Raw genomic sequence first — 20,932 nt, 5'->3', positions numbered from 1 at the left:
GTTGTAAGCAAGTTCCATTCTTTTCCTTCCCTCACTTAGAAAAAAAACTAGGAATTGAGTAATTGCCTCCTGGCCATGCTATACTCTATACTGTATTGTGGAGGAGATGGTACAAGATCAAACAAAATGCCCTGAACTTTCCAACCATTTTTAGCATTTGCTTGATTGCTGCAGCTTCTTAAATGTTTCCTGGAGTTTTGTTAAAGTTACTTTGATCTGCAATTGTTGTTTATTCAGTGTTTCCATGGGAAAACAAAAGCCTGGAGCTTCCTAGTTCACCATCATATTGATGTCACTCTCCATCTTTTAACTTATTATTTTTTTTTAATTGATGCTTTAGAGCAGTGGTTCTCAACCTTTCTAATGCCATGACCCTTTAATACAGTTCCTCATGTTGCGGTGACCCCCAATCATAAAATTATTTTCGTTGCTACTTCATAACTGTAATTTTGCTACTGTTATGAATCATAATGTAAATATCTTTGTTTTCTGATGGTCTTAGGCGACCCTGGTAGTGGTTCTCAACCCACAGGTTGAGAACCGCTGCTGTAGAGCCTAAGACCATCGGAAACCGCTGCTGTAGAGCCTAAGACCCCCTAAGAACTGCTGTTGTACAGCCTAAGACCCCCCAACCATAAAATCATTTTTGTTGCTACTTCATAACTGTAATTTTGCTACTGTTATGAATCATAATGTAAATATCTGTCACCACAACATGAGGAACTGTATTAAAGGGTCGTGGCATTAGAAAGGTTGAGAACCACTGCTTTAGAGACAGAGGGAGAGGGAGAGAGACAGAGAAGAGAGAGAGAGAGAAACATCGATGGGAGAGCAAAATATCAATTGGCTGCGTCCTTCACAAGCCCCGACAGGGCTCACACCCACTACCCGGGCATGGAATTGAACTGGCAACTTTTCAGTCCATGGGACTATGTCCGACCAACTGAGCAACACCAGCCATGGCTCCATCTTTTAACTTTTTAGTGGTGTCTTCTGATATATTAAATCATTTTAATATGGTTAAATCTACTAATATGTACATTTTATGCTTTTATGTTTAATTAAAGAAATATTTCTTGCCTTTAGCAGTACAGACATTTTTCTCTATTTTCTTCTCTGCAACATTTGATGTTTTGCTTTTTCCCATTAGTAGTGACTTTTGTGTATTTAATGAGGAAGGGATCCGATTTCTTTCTTGTTTTTAATTAACAAACAATATCCAATTGATTTAGCTGCATTTGTTTCAATGTTCATCTCTTTCTGCAACAATAGCAGCTCTGCCACATAACGTGTGCGTTCTGGATATTTATTATGACACAGCAATCTGTTCATCACTAGGCCACTACCACACTGCTTAAATTATAATAGCTCCTATACCTTTAAAATGATCCTGGTTATATTGAACCCCTCATTTAACTGTTGAAAAAAAAATGTTTAAGTATGTTTTTATTGATTTCAGAGAGGAAGGAAAGGAAGAGAGAGATAGAAACATCAGTGAGAGAGAATCATTGATTGGCTGCCACCTGCACTCCCCGGACTGGGGATCGAGCCCACAACCCAGGCATGTGCCCTGAGATCAGAATCAAACAGTGACCAACTGATTTATAGGTTGATGCTCAACCACTGAGCCACACTGGCCAGGCCAACTGTTGAAATTTATGAGAATGCTCATCAAATTCCATGAAAATAATTTGAGATTGTTTGAAATCGAATTTTCACTGAAGTTGATGTATTATTATGGACATAAATTACTTTTTTGTGATATTGTCTTCATACTAACAACATGATGTAGTTCACTATTATTTATGTCTTTAATGGCATAATATATTTTATCTTTCTAGAGAGGGCATTAAAGACACTTTTGTAAAATATAACACAGTGAATACCCTGTAACCACTACATAGCTCAAAAAAAACAAACCTTTGCCAAGTAACTCAAGAGCCCTCCCTGTGTCTTGTCCAAATTACAACCTTCTTGATTCTAGTAACAAACCATCATTTTGATCACTGTGCTTTTCTTTGAAGTTTATGACCTACCTAATTCGGTTATATTTATAAACAATTTAATTTTGCCAATTTTAATATATATCAAAAAAGCTTTTTAATTTACAGTTTCCCTTTCTATCACTCTTCTTTTTTTATACATTTAATGTATTTTGAAGAAACCAAGACATATGTATTGCAGAATTTTCACCAGTGTTGATTTTGATGATGGAATTCTCATGATATAGTTTAAAATGCTGGGTACACAGGATAATCAGATCCAGGTTTATTTTAATTGATTAATTCATTCATGCACTCATTCATTCATTCATTTGGTCAGTTAGTAAGTCTTGATGAGCAATGGTTATTTTCTCCATCTGGTTGTCTAGTTTTCTCTTTCTGTGGTGTTAGCAGCAATTTATGCTAAAATTGATTCATTCCTGAGGATATGCTAATTTACATTAATTTAACTGAAATACCTTTCCACCATTTATCACATATATTTATATTTCTACTAGAAGCCTGGTGCATGAATTTGTGCACAGGTGGGGTCCCTCTGGGTGGCCTGCAGGGATTGGGCCAAAACCCGCAGTCCAACACTGCCTACAGCTCCTACCTGCCCTCCTGCTCATCCCAGTCCCACTGTGCCTGCTGCGGGCTCGCTCCCAATCAGTCCTGATTGGAAGAGGCTTGTGCTGCCACAGCAGCGCTTACCAGCCATGAGCCCTGTGTCTGGCACCCTCCCAAGGGGAGTGGCCTGCAGGATCGGGCTGAAACCAGTTCTCTGACATTCCCTGAGGGGTTCCGGAATGCGAGAGGGCATAGGCCAGGCTGAGGGACCCCATGGGTGCATGATTGGGCCGGGGAGGAACTGCAGGAGGGCTCCAGGGCGTGTCAGGCCCATCTCGCTCAGTCCCGATTGGACAGACCTCAGCAGCAAGCTAACCTACTGGTCAGAGCATCTGTCCCTGGTAGTCAGTGCATATCATAGCGAGCGGTTGAGCAGCCTGAGCATAGCATTAGCATACTACGCTTTGATTGGTCGTTCGGTTGTTCTGCCGTTTGGTCTATTTGCATATTACCCTTTTATTATATAGGATGAAAAGAAAACTTCTCTCATTAATGACTTGATAATACAAATGACATAATTTAAAAAGAAGTGGCAGAATGCATTTTCCCTTATCAGTTTTCAAAATAATGTGTTCATTCCCTATCATTCTCTAAATTCCACCAAATCTTTTTAAAAAAACACTCTCATAACTCAGATTTAAATATATTCATTGTAGTAATTATACTTACTGATGCTCAAAATGCTCCATCTTTGGCCAATAAGAATGTCTTCAAGTTAACTCTTTAGCCTTCTTTACAATCTTTAATATCTTCCTTGGTTTTTGGTATCACCAAATGGTATGGGCCAGTGGTCAGCAAACCGGGGCTTGCGAGCCACATGGGGCTCGCGAGCCGCGGTTTGCCGCTCTGTTGACTAATGAGTTTGCCGACCACTGGTATGGGCAAATCATGAACATTTCCTCCCCCAGCCTTGAAATCACCCATTTCTCCAAGAAGTTCTAGTTTCTTTCAGAGGCAAATGATATTTCAGGACTATATTCTGGACTTTAGGTGTGCTCTCTGCTACTGACTTGGTTACTGTGTCTAGGCAAAACAGTAGGTATGGCTAGAGTATACATGTGAGTGTGTGTGTGTGTGTCTGTGTGTGCGCGCGCGCGTGCAGGAATAGGCATGCATTTGCGTACATAATAATTTCACATTTATAATGTCCAATTTAAATTCAGAACTAAATGCTTTCACTTCAACTTTTCTATTTTATATCTGGATCACCTTTAATGAGAATTCAGATTTTTGAGTACATGGCATAAAATAATTAGAATGTCAATAATACTAATTAGTTTTTATCCAACATTATGCAACAGTTTCATATAAATACCAATAATGGCACTACAAATGTAATTATTGCCCCCCTACTTTTTCAGTTATCAAGTAAACAACCATTATTTCTATATTGTCTCCCATATAATCATTTAGTTGGTTCTCCAAACACATCCATATTTGATGGCATCATGAGTTCTTATGTTGACATCTTTCAGTAAGTTTGGTTGTCTGATACTTGTTCTATAGTGAATTCCAAGGAGCAATTCAAAGGGATCATATTCCCTGAATTGTTGATTGTTAAAGTTTATCTGCAGTCTCTGTAAATGAAAGTCAGTTTGCTGACACTCTCATTTTTGTGAGTATCTTAAATACCCTAATCCACTTTCTTCTGGTTAGAAAATAGGTCTGTCAAAAAAGTATGATGCCAATTTCACTTGTAAGTTAATTTGTATTTTTATATAGATAGCTCAAAAAAAATGTTCCCCTTTAAAGGCCATTGACTTTACTAGACTATGTCTCAATATTGGTCACCTGTGTAATTTTTTCAAATATTCCAAGTACATTTAAAAATAATTTTTAAAATCTCCTTTTTACTTATTTATTTTTTCAATTACAGTTTGCATTCACTATTTATACTTAGAGGCCCGTTGGGAGCACACTGACCACCAGGAGGCAGCTCCTGCATTGAGTGTCTGCCCCTGGTGGTCAGTGTGCATCATAGCGACCAGTAGTTCTGCCGTTCGGTCTATTTGCATATTAGCCTTTTATTCTATAGGAAGGATTGGTTTCAGGTGTACAGCAAAGTGGTTAGATAATCATACACTTTACAAAGTGATCCTTCAATATGTCAAGTACCTACCTGGCACCATATATAGTTATTACAATATTATTGACTATGATATCCATACTGTTCTATACATTCCTGTGACTATTTTGTAACCACCAATCTGTACTTCTCAAACCCTTCACCTTTTTCACCCAGTTCCCCAAACCCATCCCCTCTGACAACTGTCAGTGTGTTCTTTGTATCTATGTGTCTGTTTCTGTTTTGCTTGTTTGCTTATATTGTTTTTTAGATTCCACATATAAGTGAAATCATATGGTATTTGTTTTGACTTATTTCACTTAGTATAATAACATCTAGATCCATCCATGCTGATGCAAATGGTAAGATTTCATTCTTCTTTATGGTTGAATATTAATCCATTGAATATATGTACCGCAATTTTTTTTTTATCCACTTGTCTACTGATAGGCACTTAGGTTGCTTCCATAGCTTGTGTTTTGCAAATGACACTGCTGTGAAGATAGGTGTGCACATATTCTTTCAAATTAGTGTTTTGGGTTTCTTAGGATATATTCTTAGGAGTGAAATTGCTGGGTCATAAGACAGTTTCATTTTTCATTTTTTGAGAAACCTCCGTACTGTTTTTCATAGCTGTACAAGTACACATTCCCACCAACAGTGCACAATGGTTCCCTTTTCTCCACATCCTGGCCAACACTTGTTTTTTGTTGTTTTATTCATGAGAGCCATTCTGATAGGTCTGAGGTGAAACTAAATGACAAGGTATCCCATTGAACTCCAAAATATGACTGGATGAGGATAATCTATATATATATAAAAGCCTAAGTGGCCATTACGACTGAATGACTAGAACGACTGGAACGACTGGATGACTGCATGACTAGTCGCTATTGATGCACACCGACCAGCAGTTTTAATTTGCGCTCTCTGATGATTAGTGACATTGAGCATCTTTTCATGTCTACTGGCCATCTGCATGTCCTCATTGAAAAAAGTGTCTATTTTTAATTGGATTGTTTTTGATTTTGGTGTAGAGCTGTACGAATTCTTTATGCATTTTGGATATTAACCCCTTATTTCATGTAGCATTGCCAAATATGTTCTCCCATGGGTTGTCTTTTTATTTTGTTGATGGTTTCTTTTGTTTGCAAAAACTTTTTAGTTTGATGTAGTCCCATCATTATTTTTTTCTTTTGTTTCCCTTGCACGAGAACATATATCAGGAAAAATATTCTTAAGAGAAATGTCCAAAATTTTATTGCCTATGTTTTCTTCTAGGAAAAAAATCTCCTTTAAAAAAATTCTAGGAGTTTCTTTGAATAACTGATTCTATTATTTTTCTGTTATTTGCTTTTGTATTTTTTCCCTTTGGAAATTCTTATGTATGTTAGATATTCTAAACTTGTCCCTCATCTTTTCTAGTCTCTTTAGTAATTATTTTTTTGAATATTCAAAAATTATCTTTTTATCTTAAATTTCTCTTATTCCTTATCTGTAAAGATTATTCATTACTTTATTTCTTCTAATTTAGCCTTCATTCATAAAATTGTTTTTTCCTTTATTTTGAATTCTTTCCTAAGTTCTATCACCTAATTTGTGAGATTCTCTAAATTCTGATTTAAATTGTTCTTTCATATCCTGTATTATTTTCTAATGTCCTTCAGCTTATTTAAAAACTTATCCTTTTTCTGGCATGCTTTTATGGTATGAGGGGCTATTTTTTTCATTTTTCTTATTGCAATATATGGGATTAAGATCCTTTTTGCTGGTAATTATTTATGTTTAATATTATACCTGAAATTTTAGATAATTCAGGTAGCTTTTACTTTTATTTTTCTTCAATTTCTAGAGATCCCACTTGTTTGTTTTCATGGAGTTTTAAAAAATATAACAGCCTACTTTCTGAGATATACTAGCTCTGTCTGTCTTTCCCATTTTTATTTGGGCTTTCTCTTTGTCTGAGTTCTAGTCATAGTAGTTTAACCTAAATGTGAGACTTTGTCTTGGAAGAGAACTTTGGTTGGTTAATTTCTCGTGGGGCCCAGATGGCTCTAGCTATGGAAGACTTACCCTGGAACCCTTGGACTCATCTGCTATTATAGTGTGTAAAAGCTTCCTTGTTTTAGCAGCTGTCCTTTAAATTGGCCCTCCGTTGGTTTTCCACAGAGTATTTGTAGACAAGGATCCTCAGATGCTCTCTTGTTCTCTACCATTTCTCCCATGCATCTGCTGATACCATGTATATCTTATATTATAGATAAACTAGAGGTCCAGTGCATGAATTCGTGCATGGGTGGGGTCCCTCGGCCTGGCCGGTGATTGAGGCCTATCGGGGGGGGGGGGGGGGCAGCCCCAGGAGGTTGGCTGGCCGGCCTCGCAATCGGGGCCTATGGGGGGGGGTGGGGCAGCCAGCAAGAGTAGGGACCATAGGAGGTTGGCTGTCTGGGGAGAAGGGCTGCAGGAGGTTGGCCAGTTGGTGGGAGGGGCTGTGGGAGGTTAGCTGGCCAGTGGGTGGGGCCATGGGAGGTTGGCTGGCTGGGGGGCAGGGCCGTGGGAGGTTGCCCAGCCAGGGAGAGGGACTGCAGCAGGTTGGCTGTGGGAGCACACTGACCATGAGGGGACAGCTCCTGCGTTGAGCGTCTGCCCCCTGCTGGTCAGTGTGCATCATAGCGACTAGTCATGCAGTCATCCAGTCATTCCGGTCATTCCAGTCATTCGGTCGTAATGGTCGCTTAGGCTTTTATATATATATAATCCTCATCCAGTCATATTTTGGAGTTCAATGGGATACCTTGTCATTTAGTTTCATTGTAAGTGTCCATATGTTATTGCTAATGGACTAGTAGTTATTAAGGGGGGTAGTAATTATTTTACTATTTACTGAGGCCTGGTGCATGAATTCGTGCACGGATGGGATCCCTCTGGATGGCCTGCATGGATTGGGCCAAAACCCGCAGTCCAACACTGCCTGCAGCTCCTAACTGCCACTCCTGCTCATCCTGGCCCCACTGTGCCTGCTGTGGGCTCACACCCAATCAGTCCTGATTGGAAGAGGCTCATGCTGCCACAGCAGCACTTGCCAGCCATGAGCTCTATGTCTGGCACCCTTCCAAGGGGAGTGGCTTACAGGATTGGGCTGAAACTGGCTCTCTGACATCCCCCAAGGGGTCCTGGATTGCGAGAGGGCACAGGCCAGGCTAAGGGACCCCACTGGTGCACGACTGGGCTGGGGAGGGACCGCGGGAGGTTTCCAGGGCGTGTCCAGCCCATCTTGCTCAGTCCTGATCGGCCAGACCCCAGCAGCAAGCTAACCTACTGGTCGAAGCATCTGCCCCCTGGTGGTTAGTGCACGTCATAGCGACTGGTCGACCAGTTGACTGTCTGCCCCCTGGTGATCAGTGCTCGTCATAGCGAGTGGTTGAGCAGCCTTAGCATATCATTAGCATATTACACTTTGATTGGTTGTTCAGTTGTTCTGCTGTTTGGTCTATTTGCATATTACCCTTTTATTATATAGGATTGTTATGTCTGTTTTTCATGGAAGAATTCAGGGATATGTAAAAACTATGCCACCATTGCCATTTTCCCTGAATATGTCATGTCACGTACAGTTTTTATATTATTACAATTTCAAAATAACTACTAAAATTATACTTAATACATAATTTTTAAATTAAAATGAACAGATATATTTTTCTAATTATGTAATCATATTGTTATTGTATATGACCCAAGGGTGTTATGAGATTCTTGACTAAACTTATTCCTTTCATAATAAGATTTTAGTGATGTTCTCTTTTGATGGAGGTGGAAATTTCAGGCTATATTTAAATATGTTTAAAAAATGCTAGTCTTGGAAACTATAAAGATTCTTGAATATTATATGATTTAATAAAATATTTACTAATGTCACTAGAAGTAGTAGACTCATAAGTAACATTTGCTGTACTGCTACCATTTTTCCAAGATGTTTCAAGTTATATATAGCTTCTAAAAAGGGGAGCCTATGTATTACATTCAACCTTGCCTTTCACATCCACATCAATCTTAACTAATTATAACAGAGATAGACACCTAACCCAAGGCTAACCCATTCACATTCTCTCTAGATAGAAAATGATTTATAGTCAGATAGTGAAAGATATTTACATTAAAAGCACATTTGGAGTTAAGAATGGATGTTATGCTGGGCTATGTTCAAATGACTAAGAGAGTGAAGCTAGTCTGGGTGAGAAGAAAAAAAAGAGTTCATACACAGAGAGAAGCACAAATAGGAGGCTATGAAGTTGCTTTAAGAGTTAAAGGGAGTAGCCTTGGTTACTGACTCCCCTCTCCCATTTCTAGGCTGCTTGAAGTCTAACTGTATTTCATTTCCTGTCCTTGGATGCTTATGAAACTTTTGCTGTATCCTTATGATAATTACGTTAACTTAAATATTCTCATGAGTCTTAAACAAATATAAAATGCTCACTGACTATAAACAGTGATTTTAAAGGGCCACTCTATGCCATGGTGAAACAAGACAGAGTGAAGCACACTATGCTGACAAACACACACACACCTAAGCATCTTCTCTTCTAATTAACTTGAGTAACTACTGTTTCTTTATTACTAATTACAACTCTAGGCCCACTGTAGTTCTGAGGCCTCCTAAATAAAAATTAGCAATATCTAATCCACCTCCTGACAGTCAGAAACCAATCTATAACTGGCCCTATTTACTTAAATACAAACTTCAAAATAAGCTCCTCACAACTCCTTCTTTAAAAGAATCTCTACAGTATCTCTGAATTGCATTCTCCATTGCTGCAGCAAGACAAATATAACAGTTTTGGATCAAAGGTTGCTTTGTCATCATGGGCTGATGGGTTTGATAGTTACATACATATTTACTCTAATTTTTATGTATTAGTTTGCAAATTGAAAAGCTGGAATCCTTTTAAAGAAAATTAGCTAAGCTCCAAATAACTACTGTCTTCAAAAATCCTTAATTATTGCCAAGAGAAACATATACACACCAAAAGCTATGTAAAAATAGCTACTGTTAATGAGTGCCCTTAAAAGATGTGAACTACAATGATTACTCTAGAATCATACAAGAATACATTTAAGTTTGTCATTTTTATTAGTCAAATAAAAGGTGTGACTAATAAAAGTGACAAACTTAAAAACTTAAAGAACATTATCTTAATTTATATTTTAAAGTATATAACAATATAAACTATCAAAGATCAATTATCCTATAAGAAAAAATTTAATACATGTGTGTTAAGAAAAACTGAATATAAAATAAGACAAAGTGCAATTCAAATATATTTTATGATTATCCTATATAATAAAAGGCTAATATGCAAATTGTCCCCTTGATCAGGAGTTCAACCAGAGGGCGGGGCTGACCTGCCAACCTCCCACAGCCCCTCCCCCCAGCTGGCCCTACCCCAGATCAGACCATCCCTACCCCAATAGGCCCCAATCGAGGTGGGCCAGCCGGACCCTACCTGTGCACGAATTCGTGCACCAGGCCTCTAGTTTAAAATAAGAGTACTCACTGTTTCTTTTTGTAAGACTCTAAAATACCTTTAGTTACCTAATCCAGCTTTGTTCCTACCATATACATATATATACATATATATATGATAAAGTCAAAAGCAAAGCAATTTATTCATCATTAACACTATTTTTTAAACAGAACTGATTAATACCTTGGGTAAAGATATTTTTATCATGTAAATCTCCTGAGTTCTTCACAAGAGTTTGACAGTTTTTCTTCTCAGAGGAGAGGAATTGAATATCAAATTTTAGAAAAAAAAGGGAACAGAGAGAAAATGAAAGAATAATCAAGAGTACTTGTTAAAGAATGAGAACATGAAAGCACATTATTTCCAGAAGCTGGGGTGAAGAGCAAGAATGAACCTTGGATGAATGTAGCAGCTACCTCATGGGTGTTCATGATCAACATTGGGAATTCTCACCACACAACAATGTTACCCATCTTCCCTTATTTTTAAAACTTACCTTCATCAAAAATGATTAGCAGAACATAATGTTCTATTGAAGTACAAGAAAAAATACTGAATATTTTGTACCAGAATCTAAGTTAAACAATGTTAATATAAACAATAAGATAGTTTCTATTTACAAGTAAAAATAATTTTATTACTATTATATAAATATAATGCCACAGGACCACAAAGAGATGGCATTAATTTGGCATAAGAAACCTGAAGCAGGATTCAAAAGATGAAAAGAATTTGGGGGATAGAAAAAAGGAGAAAGATCCAATGCAGAAGGAAGAGTTGTAGAAAAACAAAAAAATGTGATAATGCATAACTTGTTTACATATTTAAGGAATGTCTTCTACAGCAAGAAGATAGAGATGAGTTGAATCTGAAAAAAATGGTTATGACTAAACTGTGAGGGATACCAAATGTTGTTCTGTTATATAGCAGAAGTTTCTAGATTTTTGGATTGTATAAACTGGCAGAAATTTGAAGGACCATATTTTAAGACTGTCAATTTCATATTTTGCCAAATAATGGCATTTAAAAAACAGAACTCAAAACCTAAGACCTACCATTTAGTGTCATTTTATTAAGAAAAATCATTTTAATACCAAAAAGAATATGAATAATCCATCTGCATAATCTTAAACACAGGACATATATCTGATATATTAAAATTAGGTCAGATCAGGGGTGGGCAAACTTTTTGACTCGAGGGCCACAATGGGTTCTTAAACTGGACCGGAGGGCCGGAACAAAAGCATGGATGGAGTGTTTGTGTGAACTAATATAAATTCAAAGTAAAGGAGCGGAGGGGAGAGCAACAGAACCCTCCGCTCTTTCGGCTCCGCGGGCTGGATAGAACAGCCGAACGGGCCAGATCCGGCCCCCGGGCCATAGTTTGTCCACAGCTGGGTTAGATCTTTGGATGCAGAAAAGTTATAAAATAAAATTTTATTTTGCCTGGTGAACACAAAGTGAACTTTCAATATGTAACTTGTTCCAATGTTTCATTTTCAGCATAGTCCTCTTTAAAAATCCAAGTGGCATATTCTAATGCTCTTTCAACTCAATCCAGAGTATTGGAGGTAAACTCAGATAAGCCCAAGAAAAATTATTCTCGATTACCCAGCCATTTCTCTTATCTTCTCTTTGAAGTGCTGGGAAGAAAATAAGAAACAGTCCAGATGTCTGGAAAGGGGGCTACATAAATGGAGTCCTGACTGACAGATATAGAACAATTAAAAAGTTACCTGAAAGCAATTCCTTACATTTTAAAGTGTCATAAACTGTCACTTAGGAACCATTAATGTGAGTCTTATAACTTAAAATAAATCCTTCTTTGCTTTGGCTGCTGGGGAACTTGGGGCAGATTTGTGTCCCAGTTTTAATAACAGTACTGGACCCATTACTAGTATTGCTATTTTACTAAATGTCTGTGTTTATTTTAGTATGGCCTTGATAATTACAAATTTCTACTATATATTTTTCAAAACACTTCAGAAAAAGATACACTTAAATATCTATACTAATAAAAGGGTAATATGCTAATTAGACTGGATGTCCTTCAGGACAAAGCCACAGCCACGGATGGCAGCTGCTGCTGCTGCGAGGGCTGGACCAAGGCTCAGGCAGCCATGGCAGCCGGCAGTGGCAGTAGCAGCGAGGGAGCAACCAGGGCAGTGCCTTCCCCTGATTGGCCGGCTGCCTCCCTGGGGGCAGCAGGCCTAAGTCATCAGTAGGACATCCCCTGAGAACTCCTGGACTGTGAGAGGGAGCAGGCTGGGCTGAGGGACCCCTCTCCAGTGCACCGGGCCTCTAGTAGAAAAATAAAACATTTTTAGGGAATAAGGAAACATTTAAGATTTATGTTTTCAAAAATGCTTATTCAATTTCTTTCTTATTGTAAAAGTAACATGTTATAGGGTCACTACACTGACAATTCTCTCTGCCTAGAGCACTCTTCTAGTAAGCTATATGGCTCAGCTCCTTTTAATCTTTGCTCAAATATAACTTTTACTATTGGCTTATTAAAACTCAATCACCCTTTTTAAAACTGTAGTATAACCCTGCCATTTCTATAATCCCAGTCACTAGTGTGGTACTTATTCTTTTACATAGCATTTGTCAACTTTCAACATTTTATATGCTTAATGCGTATTTATTGTATCTCCTTGCTAGATTAAAAACTCCACAAGGCAGGGATATTTGTCTGTTAGCTACTAATATATTCCAAGTACCTAAGATAGTACTTAACCTAGAGTAAGAATGCAATATTTTTTATAAAAAGTGAACAGCCCACATGTGTTCTAAAAGCTTTATATGCATTATATAATGTAATCCTCCCAAGAGTCCTGGGAGGATGGTACTATCATTGAGGACAATTTGTAGAAAGGAACTAAGCTACAAATGGCCAACTTAGTCTCAAAAGGTCATAGAGCTAAGAAAGTGGTGGAATAAGGATTTAAACTCAGTCCAGTTAATAAATATTTCTAATAGAAACAGACTGTGCAAAAGCAATTGAGAGGATGATAGAAAAGGCATAGGAAACATAGAGTAAATAGGAAGTGAAAAGCAAATAAACATATATATGAGGCTTCTAAATCCAACAAATGGCACCTAAAGCAATTATTTACTCACAGGATCATCTGCATATTGATTAGCCCCTTCTGAATTTCATGACTATTTAGAAAACAAAACTTTTTTAAATAAATAAGGCTCCAGATAATATTTTTTCAAAGCTACTCTCCTATTACAAGTGCATTAAATCTTCACAAAAGTTAATTTACCTTCTTTGCCTTCTTATTCCATTTAAGCTGCTACTGAGTAAAAGACAACAGCTTCATCAATTCCCAGTTAAGTATTTCTTTACATTTTCTCAGTTAAGGATTCTCATATAACAAATGTTATGTGAATCAAAAAGAGTCACTTAAAGAAGCCTGGCTCTTTGAAGGAAATTTTAGAGATCCTTGCTTAGTAAACACATCATCCTAATGAAGGATATACAGCAGCCCTGTAGATTAGGATCATAAGGACCAGAGAGTCCCATCCAACTTTTTCAAAGTTCTTCATTCTGTTATTAGCTGTACAATAAGACTGACTGTGCAAATATGCTATTTAAAAAAATGAACAAGAAGAAAGTATACATAATATCTTATTAGCATTCGTGGAAGCAATGTCTTTATATTCTTTGACAGTAAATTTTCCTCCAGAAGTACAAATTATGTCATGATTAATAGAAACATTATAGGAAACTAAAATAATTAGAATAGAGAGAGAAAGCATACCTTCTATCAATAGCTCTTGTCCATGACTGCCAAGAAGTGTACGAGATAGGAATGGGGCAAAGTCTACAAAAATTTCACGAAGAAGAGGAGCAACTTTTTCTAAAGCTCTTTCAAGTTTTGCAGTGATGCTGTTGAAATTAAGACATAAAGAGTAGTAAATATAATTCAAAATAAAAAATGAAATAAACTTTTTATTTCTAAATTAAAACTTTTGAAAATAATAAAAGTTCAGTCTAATCCACTGAATAATATGTAGAAGGGACACGGTTAAATTTCACATCAATCATAAGGCTACTCCAAAGACTGCAGCTAAATTAGAATGACTATATGTTGAAAAGGATTTAGGGTTCTGGAACCTTTGAGGGCCACAGACACTATTCATAGTTCTAGAAGCTTTAAGAAAAGAAGTTCTCCATATATCTTTTTTTGTCTATCATTCTATCCCTAAAAGAAAATAGTTTTTCAACACTTACTACATGGATCACTGTGCCAATTACAAAGAATTAACTCTTGATCTAAAAAATTCCCTGAAAATTCCCTCAAAAGGTAAACAAATAAGGGAATAATTGGAATTCAGTGTAATACAACTGAATTGCTTTGCTAAAGTAGGCATGTTCCATTTCATAAGCCCACTTAGTTATATTTACCAAGCTCGGTTCTCAAGCTTCATTTGTTCCAGAAGGCTGTTTGAGAAGCAATTTGTTAAAAAACCGAATCATTTTTTCCCATTAAAAATAATGTAAATTGAATAAATTCATTCCAGATCCCCAAATGATTCAATTTTAACCTTCCTTATATATAGTACATGTCTAATGTACTGTTTAATTTATAAACACACACTTCTTTTCCTTAATTTATTGATCCACCCCTACTAGCCTTAAAGGAATCACTTTCAGCACTCCTTCCAGGGTGTCTTTCTGGAGGTCAGTATGCAGCATCTTCACTTTTTATGTATCACTGCCTCTGAAATGCTGTCACAGGCTAACTGCTTTTCACTTATCCAACTCAACAAGTTTTTCTACGTCTTCAATTGCCTGTGATCATTGTTTCTTTCACATCTTTAGCAACATCAGCACTCTTGATGGTCTATTTATATTTTAAAACTGTGCTAAGCATCCATTTGGCTAGCAACAAAAGCAAAAAAGAAACACACACACACACACACACACACACACACACAACAACAACAACAACAGAAAAAATATTCACAGCACAATATCCTGAGATGTTAACAAGAGAGGTTTAGAAATAAACTGACTCTCATTCTCTCCTTTGTGATGTGAGAAACGCCTTTTGTCATGCTGATGTATCTGCATGAAAGGGTTGTCATGTCCAGTGCAAAGTTTGGTTCAACAACCAAGACATTATTTTCATGAACAACTTGGTCAAGAACCAAAATGTTTGAGATAGGAGACTTTCAAGAATGAAGGTTTAACTGTATATTGTTCACTATTAAGTTTTCAGTTATATGACCTTATATAAGCACCGTTTGATATTCTTAAAAACACTTTGATTAGCATATGCAAAAAGAAGAAAAAAACATGTAAAAAATAATTCTGCTCAGGCAAATACAAAAAGTGTTTTGGAGTAAGACTGCTTAGCCTGGAACGCTGGTTCTATCATATGGTATCTAGATGACCTTGGGACATTAGACTTCCTACGCCTGAAAAATGAAAATGATCATAGTCAATAATTAGTGAGGATTAAACAAGCTAAGGCATGTAAAGTACATAGAAAAGTACCTGGACACAGTGAGAGATCAACAATAGTAGCTCTTCTAACAGCTATGTTAATTAAAAAACACATATATTTACTCTTACAAAATGTGACTCTGGTGTATTTTAAAAATTTAATTTAATAATATAATATTAGATGACCACTCCTTTCATCCACACAGAAAACATGTATAATAAGGAATCAAAAAATGCTTCCAAATAATAAAAGTTCTGCCACAACGCTAAGTAACATATTTGTTAGGCATGAGAAAACATAATGACAAAAAGGTAATTAATCATAGAATAATTTGCAACATAGTACTAATGTTTGAAACTAAACTATTTCATCTTTTTTAAAGCAATTAAATGATTAGGGATTAGGAAATAATCAGAATGCCTTCTTTCCTACTTAAAAAAGCATGATCTGAATCCTTTGTGTACACACAGCCTTACCATTACTTCTATTTGACTTTGTCTCATCTTATCTGAGTGGACAGCCTTAGAGAAAGGAGAACTCAGAGAGGAAACTCAGATTTAAGTAAATACTTAAAGACAATATTCTGAAGAAAGAGCTACTCTGTTATTCCTGAAGCAAGCACCTACATTAAGGCCATGATTCTCAGATGTTAGTGTAGATCAGAATCATCTGCAAGGCTTGTTTAAACAGAGTCCTAGAACCCTACCCCCAGAGTTCCTGATTCAGCAGGTCTGGGTGAACTGTGAGAATTTGCACTTGTAACAAATTCTCAGGTGGTCTAAAACTGCTAATCTAGGAAACACGTTTTGAGAAGAACTGTTTTAATGAAAGTATTTACTATTAGTACATTGTAATAAAACAGTTAGCAAAGGAAAAGCTACCCAAAGTAATATAATAATCATGTTATTTCTGACTTTTAGTGACTGTAGATATAAATTCTTTTTTGGATCCACTACTTCTTTCATTACTTTTCATTCTCCAGGATCATTTCCTATGATTCTTCCCAGCTTAAGTGATCCCCTCTACTAAGGCAATGTAAGGAAGAAAGGTAAACATGAACCTATGAAAAGGAGAAAAATCTATATGTAATTATTCTTGTTTGTTTCTGCAGCTGAATTCTGAGTGAAGCATGAATATTTATTTTTATTTAAGATTAATTAATGAAAATAAAATTACTTTAGAAAAATTCTAGATTTATACAGGTTCACATCATAGTTATACTGTTAGATTGTATTATACTGTTATTCAATTACATCCAGGAACACTGATTTCCCAATTTAAAACTTTTTTTTTCATATTTTACAGGTTTATGTTTAATTTAGAGACTTCAAAATTGAAAGAATACTGCTCTTGGTGATTAAGTTAAATATCAAATGGAAACTAATCAAAGCAACTAAGTACGTGTGTGTGTGTGTAAATAGCATATATGGATAAAAACAGACATGTCTCAGAGAATGAATCCCTATAATAAGATTTTTTGCAACTATTTTCTTATAAAATTTAATAGAATATTGGGGTTCTGTTTATACATATTGTCTGCAATCATAATTTTAATTTTCTAATAGTGGACAAACCATGTAACATTTACCCACCAAGAGGTCAAATATTTTAATTACAAAAAGTCATTATCAAGCAGATTTTTCCATCCAGGCAGAGAAGTCTTATCACCACTTCTCACAGAGAAGAATATGGGCAGGGCAGGTTTCTGTTCTTGTTGTTAATATTTATAGATTCCTCACAATGTACTTTAAAGGAAAGTAAACATAGTATGTGATCTTCATCCTTACATAACTTAAATTCCCAAAGGAAATGGTATAAACATAAATCTCAGCCTTATACCCAACTCTATCACCTAACAAATAACCCCCAATTATTTAAAAAACAACATTGTGCCTATAGTGTTATTTCAAATCTCATCTGAGAGGAACATAATAAAAACTACTTTTTCCCAACTGCAAAGCATACATGAAAAACTTATCTGTTAACATGTAATAAAAATAAAAATAAATTTGAACAAGGGAATATTCCTTGGCCTTGTGTCCTATACAAATAAATGAATTAATCACTTCATTTTTAGTATAATTTTTAAGTTAAAAATAGAAATAATACGTAATCATCAGAAAACAATTAACAACAGGTTCTGTAAAAAAATCTTTTGTAAGAAAAATTAGTACAGGTTAGGAAAAAGACTAAGTAGTAACTTTTCAGTTTTATTTGAAAGTTTATTTTCATTTATTAAAAATAAAAAACATTAATTCAGCCCGGCTGGTGTTTCTCAGTGGTTGAGTGTCAACCCATGAACAAAGAGGTCACCAGTTCGATTCCAGGTCAGGGCACATGCCAGTGTTGTGGACTCAATCCCCAGTAGGAGGTATATAGGAGGCAGCCCATCGATGTTTCTCTATCACAGATGTTTCTATCTCTCTCCTCCCTTCCTCTCTCTGAAATCAATAAAAGCATAATTTAAAAAACAACATTCAGTCTCAGACATTTTATACATAGAAATAATACACAGGTGCACTAGATGGGGAGTTTGCCCTACACAGTCTTGAGTGAGGTTTATAATCTTAACACTTTTTAGGAATTTCTTAATGTTTGGGAAAGTTCTTGGGCCCTAAACAGAGAATTTGTCAACTCTAGGCTGAAATGCATTCTCTCAAGCTATCCATTTATCTCTCTCACTCTATATTTTTCCCTTCTCTTCAGTCACACTAACTATAGTTGTGATGTTATTTTGACTTTCGCTATTTTTCTTTTCTTTTTTTAATATATTTTTATTGATTTCAGAGAGGAAGGGAGAGGGAGAGATAGAAACATCAAGGATGGGTGAGAACCACTGATTGGCTGCCTCCTGCATGGCCCCCACTGGGGATTGAACCCACAACCTGGGCATGTGCCCTCGACTGGAATCAAACCCTCCAGGACCCTTCAGTACACAGGCCGATGCTCTATCCATTGAGCCAAACCAGCTAGGGCTGGCTATTTTTCTTGATAGTAAGAGCGAACTCTTTTAAGAAAGAGAATTATTGATTTCCATGAAGAAAATTGCTGTTACAACATGAGAAATTTATCAAGTACTCTTAACAAATTTACCAACTATAGGGAAACAAAACATTCAAAGCAAATATTAATGTTTTAAATGAAATTCTATAGATCTAATGCCTGCATTAAAACAATATGACTTAAAACATAACATTTTATTATGATGATTTTAAAAGACACAATTATATATTGGTCTCTACCTATATTAAGAAAATCTCATTTACAGAGACTTATAGATTTTAAGAAATTTATTTGACTAAAGATATAATTAACTCGTGAGAGAAACAATGTTATGAAAACCCCTGGCTGCAATTATTATCAAATCTTACCAAATTTAACTGACCTGGAGACATATCCAAGGACAAGGTGATTATAAATACATGAATCAGCAAAAAAAGAGTAAGATTTGCCAGGCCGGCGTGACTCAGTGGTTGAGCATCAACCTATGAACCAGGAGGTCACAATTCAATTCCCACAGGGCATATACCCAGGTTGTGGGCTCAATCTTCAGTGTGGGATGTGCAGGAGGCAACTGATTAATAATTCTCTCCCATCATTGATGTTTCTATCTCTCCCCTTTCCACTCTGAAATCAATAAAAAAAGTATTTTTTAAAAAGTAAGATTTATGTCGTTTTCTAAAGTCTGCTTTCACAAGTGTTGATTATTTTCAAATGTTAAATGTTTTATAATTCTAGAAAAACATAATAATTCTACTTTTACTTAAGATATTACTTTCATTGTGAGTTGCATTTTAATAAGCAACCTTATGTTTCTACCACTTCATAATGTTACAATTTTTATTTACTTTTTAATTTTTTTTTATTCTCATAGACCCCTAGCATAATGTCAAAATATAATAAATATTTAATAACTTAATTTGGTATGTTCAAGTTCTTAAATTTTGACATTCATTTTTTTAAATCATACAAAACAATTGGTGTATATAAAAATATAATCTAGAATGAAAATGAGTAATCATGTACCCTTAGGAAATGTACCTAAAAGATATGGCTCAGATATAAAGAAAATTATTCCATTCCTGAAATCCACAGATTTTATTAATCAAATGCTCCTATGTAAATTAGGGGATGCAGGCAGAGGTAAGTGAACTGATTTGTCTAAGTAAGACTGATGCAAAGAAAAGATTAGGAGAGTATTAATGACAGAAAAACCATATACTGTAAAGTTAAACTGTTAATCAGTTATATATTATAATTAGTAATGGAAAAACACTGACTTTAAATATTTTGTTCATAGTTCACTAAACTTCTAGTATGAAGCATAGACATACTAGATAGCAGATGAATAAAGTGCATCCTACATATCAAATCTGTGGCAGATCCTACTGATAAACAATTTCTTTAAACTATAACTTTTTACAGCCACTAAGCAAAATATGAAGCTAAAAAATATCATGCTTATTTTATTTCTCCAGGGTCTTTTAAATTTAAAAATGACATTTATCCTCATTCTTTCTTAACAGAATCATATACATTTTCAAGTGTATGAGGTACTGGTTAAGAAAAGTAGATAAAATTACAAAAGACTAAGAAATTAAGCCTCAGTAGAATTCTCAGTACGCAAGTTTGCTCTTTTATATGGTAAACTATAAACTAAATTTGAAATACACATTTTTCAGGTTTCAAGAAATGTAATGCTGGGATGTCTTTAGATAATTATAAAAGCTTGTTTGGAGCACATTTTTGAAAACTGCTAATTGCATGTTTTGTAGGGAGAAAGAAAATGAAAAACTGAAATGGAAAAAAATCTCTCCTTTCTAGTCAACTAGAAAATAAAATGACATAAAAATTAACTGTAATGAAATAAAAACATAAGGTCAAGAATATATGTTAATTTGAGCAAAAAAGAAAAGAGAGAACTCATGGAGATGGACAACAGTGTGGTAATTGCAGCGGGGGGAGTTAGTGGGGAGGAAGTGAAGAGGGAATAGAGGGGCTAAAGAAAAGAACACATGTGATTTAACTGAGACAAAACAACAAACTTAGTAATATAAAGAAGGATGTGTTTTAAATAAGTTATATAAAGTTTGAAAAACTAAAACTTTTCCTACTAAAAAATTATAATATAAAAAATGTCAATGTAGTAGATACTATAGAGGATCATCAAAACCCCCCTTTAGGATAGAGATGCTCATTTCCTGGAAAGTTCAAAGGAGGATTACTGGGTTATGGCTCACAGCTGAATTCCTCCCCAGAAAGAACCTGTCT

The 20,932-nt window shown here is 35.7% G+C and overlaps 1 protein-coding gene across 3 annotated transcripts in view; it reads right to left on the bottom strand.

Annotated features, from left to right (window-relative positions):
- NBEA (neurobeachin) overlaps positions 1-20,932 on the bottom strand; it is a 954,039-nt gene that overhangs the window by 513,007 nt on the left and 420,100 nt on the right. For all 3 annotated transcript variants that reach the window (XM_080658500.1, XM_080658501.1, XM_080658502.1), the window contains one exon: positions 13,970-14,097. In XM_080658500.1, the coding sequence (XP_080514626.1) occupies positions 13,970-14,097 (128 nt within the window). The remainder of the gene's footprint in view (positions 1-13,969; positions 14,098-20,932) is intronic.

The sequence above is a fragment of the Plecotus auritus genome (assembly GCF_963455305.1).
Source record: "Plecotus auritus genome assembly, chromosome: 3".
NCBI lineage: Eukaryota > Metazoa > Chordata > Mammalia > Chiroptera > Vespertilionidae > Plecotus > Plecotus auritus.
The sequence above is the reverse complement of the archived record's forward strand: the minus strand, read 5'-3'. Positions and strand labels throughout refer to the sequence as shown.